The sequence below is a fragment of the Artemia sp. Qi Xiang Cuo genome, chromosome 3 (assembly GCF_049724085.1).
Source record: "Artemia sp. Qi Xiang Cuo chromosome 3, ASM4972408v1, whole genome shotgun sequence".
Taxonomy (NCBI): Eukaryota; Metazoa; Arthropoda; class Branchiopoda; order Anostraca; family Artemiidae; genus Artemia; species Artemia sp. Qi Xiang Cuo.
In genome coordinates this window covers 88,888,241-88,894,240 of record NC_142796.1, presented here as the reverse complement: position 1 = coordinate 88,894,240, position 6,000 = coordinate 88,888,241, and the positions used below count along the sequence as shown (strand labels likewise).

General features: G+C 30.3%; 1 protein-coding gene across 1 annotated transcript in view; it reads right to left on the bottom strand.

Moving 5' to 3' along the window:
* Nucleotides 1-286: 286 nt before the first annotated feature.
* LOC148954718 (uncharacterized) overlaps nucleotides 287-6,000 on the bottom strand; it is a 67,945-nt gene continuing 62,231 nt past the window's right edge. Inside the window, exon 3 of the mRNA XM_089087221.1 lies at nucleotides 287-3,346. Within this exon, the coding sequence (XP_088943347.1) occupies nucleotides 2,841-3,346 (506 nt within the window). The 3' untranslated portion in view covers nucleotides 287-2,840. The remainder of the gene's footprint in view (nucleotides 3,347-6,000) is intronic.

Here is a 6,000-nt window from a genome sequence, read left to right as displayed (position 1 = left end):
GTATAATATTTATTTTGAAACTTTAAGGTAGTTTTGTAGTTTCAATTAAAAAAGTAGAATTGTTGTGGAAACACTATGAATATTTTTGCATTATATATAATATTTTCAATTATTTTGAACTTAGTTTAGTTTCCGTGTAATATTATTTCAGTTGAGTCATTCAATAATCTGATCAAAGAAACTAATATCTTATAGTAATATTGCATACATCTGACTTAGAGTCTAATTTTTTCCTTACTTTTTTCTATTTATTTTTTATTTTCTCCATGTTTCCTATTTAACACTTATTTATATTTTTATGGCAGAAAACTCAACATACAACTTTGAAGACTCACGACGAAATTCAAACCTTTTGAGTCGATACAGCTTACTCAAAAACTGGAAAATCCTAAGACACATATGAAAACATTATATAGTCAATAAAAGATCATAGCCGACACATCTTACCTAAGTCATAGCAATAAAACTAGAAAGTATCACAACAGTACATTCAAGAAATAATTTCATTCATACATTCATTCATACAAAACCCATCTTAACAGTACCACAACAATACATTCAAGAAATAATTTCATTCATACATTCATTCAAACCAAACACATCTTAACTAAGTCATAGGGATAAAACCTGAAAGTATCACAACAATACATTTAAGAAATAATTTCATTCAATCATTCATTCATACCAAATATATCTTAACTAAGTCATAGGGATAAAACCAGAAAGTACCAGAACAATACATTCAAGAAATAATTTCATTCATACATTCATTCATACCAAACACATCTTAACTAATTCATAGCGATAAAACCAGAAAGTACCACAAAAATACATTCAAGAAATAATTTCATTCATACATTCATTCATACCAAACACATCTTAACTAAGTCATAGCGATAAAACCAGAAAGTACCACAAAAATACATTCAAGAAATAATTTCATTCATACATTCATTCATACCAAACACATCTTAACTAAGTCATAGCAATAAAACCAGGAAGTACCAAAACAATATATTCAAGAAATCAGATTTGTCAGAAAATACGTAAGTCAAAATTGGTAAAACGGAAAATAATACACAAATTTAAAGATGTGAACATTTATTTAATGATGAAAACCTGAAAATTTCTTTCACAAAATTAAAAAAATGTAAACGTTTAACTACAAAATTGGTAATCTCAGAATCTCTGCGATAAAAATTGGAGCAAAACCTTCCTATACACGACAAAAATGAAAATTGTAAATTTCATACATTGACACACAAAATAAGACAACTGTAACATTTCAATATACATGCCTGGTCTTTTGAAAGATAGGATGATCGCAAGGTGGCAAATACGTTAAGACCCTATGTGGCTTTAGTTAATAAAAGACCATATTTAGGGTGGCTACGGAGGATTGTACAGCATTAGATGTTACTCATGTTCATACCATGTTCATAACATTCAAGAAAAAATTTCATTCATACATTAATTCATACCAAACACATCTTAACTAAGTCATAGCGATGAAACCAGAATGTACCAGAAATCTATATTCAAGAAGTAATTTAATTCATACATTCATTCATACGAAACATATTTTAACTAAGTCATAGCAGTTTTACCAGAAAGTACCACAACAATACATTCAAGGAATAATCATTTATACATTCATTCATACAAAACACATCTTAACTAAGTCATAGCGATAAAACCAGAAAGTACCACAATACTACATTCAAGAAATAATTTCAATCATGCATTCATTCATACCAAACACTCCTTAACTAAGTCATAGCGATAAAACCAGAAAGTACCACAACAATACTTTCAAGAAATAAATTCATTCATACATTCATTCATTCATACCAAACACATCTTAACTAAGACATAGCGATAAAACCAGAAAGTACCACAACAATACATTCAAGAAATAATTTCATTCATACATTCATTCATACCAAACACACCTTAACTAAGTCATATAAAACCAGAAAGTACCACAATACTACATTCAAGAAATAATTTCATTCATGCATTCATTCATACCAAACACACCTTAACTAAGTCATAGCGATAAAACCAGAAAGTACCACAACAATGCATTCAAGAAATAATTTCATTCATACCAAACACACCTTAACTAAGTCATAACGATAAAACCAGAAAGTACCACAATACTATATTCAAGAAGTAATTTCATTCATACATTCATTCTTAACAAACAAATCTTAACTAAGTCATAGCGATAAAACCAGAAAGTACCACAAAAACACATTCAAGAAATAATTTCATTCATATATTCAGTCATACCGAAAACACCTTAACTAAGTCATAGCAATAAAACCAGAAACTACCAAAACAATACATTCAAGAAATTAGATTTGTCAGAAAATACGTAAGTAAAAATTGGTAAAACGCTAATTAAAATAAAAATTTTAAGATGTGAACATTTTTTAAATTATAAAAACCTGAAAATTTCTTTGACAAAAAAAAATGTAAACATTTAACTACAAAATTGGTAATCTCAGAATCTCTACGACAAAAACTGGAACAAAACCTTCCTATACACGACAAAAATTAAAATTGTAAATTTATACATTGACACATGAAATAAGACAAGTTTAACACTTCAATATACAATTCTGGTCTTTTGAAAGATAGAATGATCGCAAGGTGGCAAATACGTTAAGAACCGCCGTGGCTTTAGATAAAAAGACACCATATTTAGGGTGGCTACGGAGGATTGTACAGCATTAGATGTTACTCATGTTTTTCTTAGCACTGGATAATTGGGTAATTACGTTACGAACCTTGTGCTTCTGAATCTTCGTCTAACGTAAGATGCAAATAACATTCTAGGTAAATTTATTGGTCAACTCACTTGGAAGATCTGAATAATCTTCAGATAAAGTTTGAAAAGACTTCTTATAGACGCTAAATAAAGAACTGTCGCATTGTTTCCCTTTGCCTGCCTCTCCAAAGATTATGTCGAAAAATCGACATGCTGTAAGATCCTTCAGCTTTGATACGCTTATCTCCTTATTCAATATAAAAACGCCATCTTTTGGGCGGCTAGGCAGTGTCAATCCAGAAAAAAGTGAATAATCATATTCTTTTAAATACTTTATAATGGGGTGATCTTCATCAAAATGACGAACCTCATTCCTAAAGAGCTCAACGACGATAATTTTAATTGTAACCTCTGAAAAAGGAATAGTTTCAAGCACCAGTAATTCTGTTCCATGTGTGTCAAGGAAAAGTATATCTACATGATCTATATTCATAAACTTAAAAATTTTCGGAAGTGGGTGGCAGACAACGGCAATCGGTTTCCAATGATATCCCTCCTTTCTGGAAAACCCTAGGAAAAAAAAATGTCAACTTCTCTTATCATAGATTCAAATTTACTCAATTTAGTTCTATTTATATTTCTTATACTTATTCTAAAATTTTCATTTCTCTTTATATATTCTTATATATATGTTTTGTAATTTATTTTTTTACTTTTTGTAAACTACATTTTGTCTTTTTTGAATGGTTTTCTTTCTTACTCTTAATCTCTCGTTTTGTTCTTTTTTCACGGGCCTTATTCGATTTTATTGTTCTTTTTGTAGTTTAAATGTTATAATTTATAATACATAATCTATATTTCTTGCTTCTCAATATTTTTTGCCATCTTTTTTTATTTTTGACTTTTTATGTTTCTTTTTTTAGCTCTTTTTAGCTCTTTTATTGATTGTTTCTGTACAGTTCAAAAGATTATATTTTTTTTTACTTATTCAATATTTCTTATTTTTAAAGATTACTTTTTTGCATCATTTTTCTTCTTTTTTTCTATATTTTAATTAGATGAGAATGACTTTTTCTTTCTTTTTTGACATCTTTTCGTCTTTCGTCTTTGTACTTTGGTACGACGTACTTAAAAAGGTAAGTTATTTTGCATTGAGGACGGTATAACAGAAATATTTACGAAAATATCTGCTTTGTATTTTCGTTTTATTTACTCTCTGGAAACTGATCTTTTTGGTTTTGTCTTATCCTTAATTCTTTTTTTGAAGCCACTTATATTTTATTATTTTCCTATTATTCACCAAAATTTTATTATTCACCAAACCCTGCTTTTTTTAGTTCCTGCTAGTTTTCAGTTGGACTCTGACATTTATTGTGATTTCTGTTCGCTTTGGGTTTCATTTATTTAATAATGGTTATTTACTGTAGTCTTAAACTTGTAAATTATTTAAACTTTATTTCTGCTCATCTTTGGTTTAACGTAGCTGATTATTTTTCTTTGGGAAACTTCATTTACGAAAATTTTTTTTTCAGAGTTAATCTCTTTAAGAATCCAGATTTTTGATTACTTTTTATATGTTGGACAAAATTTTGCAACAATTTTTGGTAATAGTTGAAGTATAACACTTTAGATGGATAGGTACGGGGAAAATATGAATATGCATAGGTTGTAAATCTGAATTATTTTTGGACTTCTGCAAGGAAAAAGGTAGGGATATGTCTAACTACTAACCTGCCACAACCTTTAGTAAAGACAAATTTTAATCAACCACCTATTCAAATACCCTTACATTTTGAACTTAATTCCCTGAACCTTTCATAAGAAATCAAAGCTGCACCACTTTGACAACCTTGGATGCACGTAGTGCGCATTGATTTAGTTCAATTTCCGGCTGAATGTGTCCTGAATTTCAGTTCATACCCTTTGCCGTTTCTTAGATATTGCACATATAACATTTTGAGAATCTGGATGCCCTTAAACTCTTTTGATCTAGTTTTGATGTAGTAGCAGTAATACTAGAAGTAAAAGCAGTATAGGTAGAAGTTATAGTAGTAGTTGTAGCAGTAGTACCAGTCGCAAATAGCCGAAGTTGCAGTTACAAGTAGTCACAGTCTTAAGTAGTGACAGTGACTGGGTCAAATATTCAAAGTCACAATCGTAATCAGTTTTAGTTGCAGTCGTAAGTAGCTGCAGATGCAGTAAATTACACAGTCGCATGTAGTCAAAATAGTAGTTACAAACACCCACAGTCATAGTTAAAAGTAATTAGAGTCACAGTTGCAAGAAGTCGGAGTCGTAATTATTCGCAGTCACAAGTATTTGCAGTCGTAAGTAGTCACAAACGCAAGCAATTAGAATAGTAAATATTTATATTGGCAGTCATAAATAGTCACAGTTGAAGTAGTAATGGTAGTAGCACTAGTTATGTAGCGATTATAGTAGAAGTAGCAGTGGTACCTGTAGTTTCCTTGAAAGGTCAAATCCATACTCTCCATCGTCCCTAAAATGTTTCTATGTCATTTGGAATAATATTTCATTTGGAAAATCTACAAATGTATAGTGCATTTGACTTAGTTCATTGTAAACCATTCATTCCCTGAAAATGTCAGCTTAAAACCCTGAACCTCAGTAGTATTGGTAGGAGTAGTAGTAGTAGTAGTAGTAGTAGTAGTAGTAGTAGTAGTAGTAGTACTAGTAGTAGTAGTAGTAGTAGTAGTAGTAAGAGTAGTAGTAATAGCAGTAGCAGTAGTAGTGCTATTGCTAGTAATAGTAGTAGCATGCACACAGTGCCATTTCATTGATTCAACATCCCCCTCAACATGCTTTGAAAGTTTCAACTTAATACTCTAAGCTGTTCCTAGATATAGCTGAAACTTCATTTAGGTAGCTTTTGTCCACATATTGTGTTTTGATTCAATATCTCTCTTAACATTCCCTGAAAGTTTCATCTTAGTACTCTTAGTAGCAGTTGCAGGTTTAGCAGAATTAGTAGTAGCTGTAGTGGTAATCGAAGTAGTAGTTGTAGTAAGGAGCAGAGAAAAGGCAATGGGAAAAAAATACGGAAAAAAATAAGGAGGAAAAAGTCTCCTGGACTTAGATTATGCTGATGATTTAAGCTTCCTAGATGAAAGTGTGAGTAAAGTGAATGAAGTTTTAGAGTTTTTGCGAATTCAGGGTAATAGAATAGGTTTGAAAATTAATGTTAAGAAGACTAAGTCACAAAG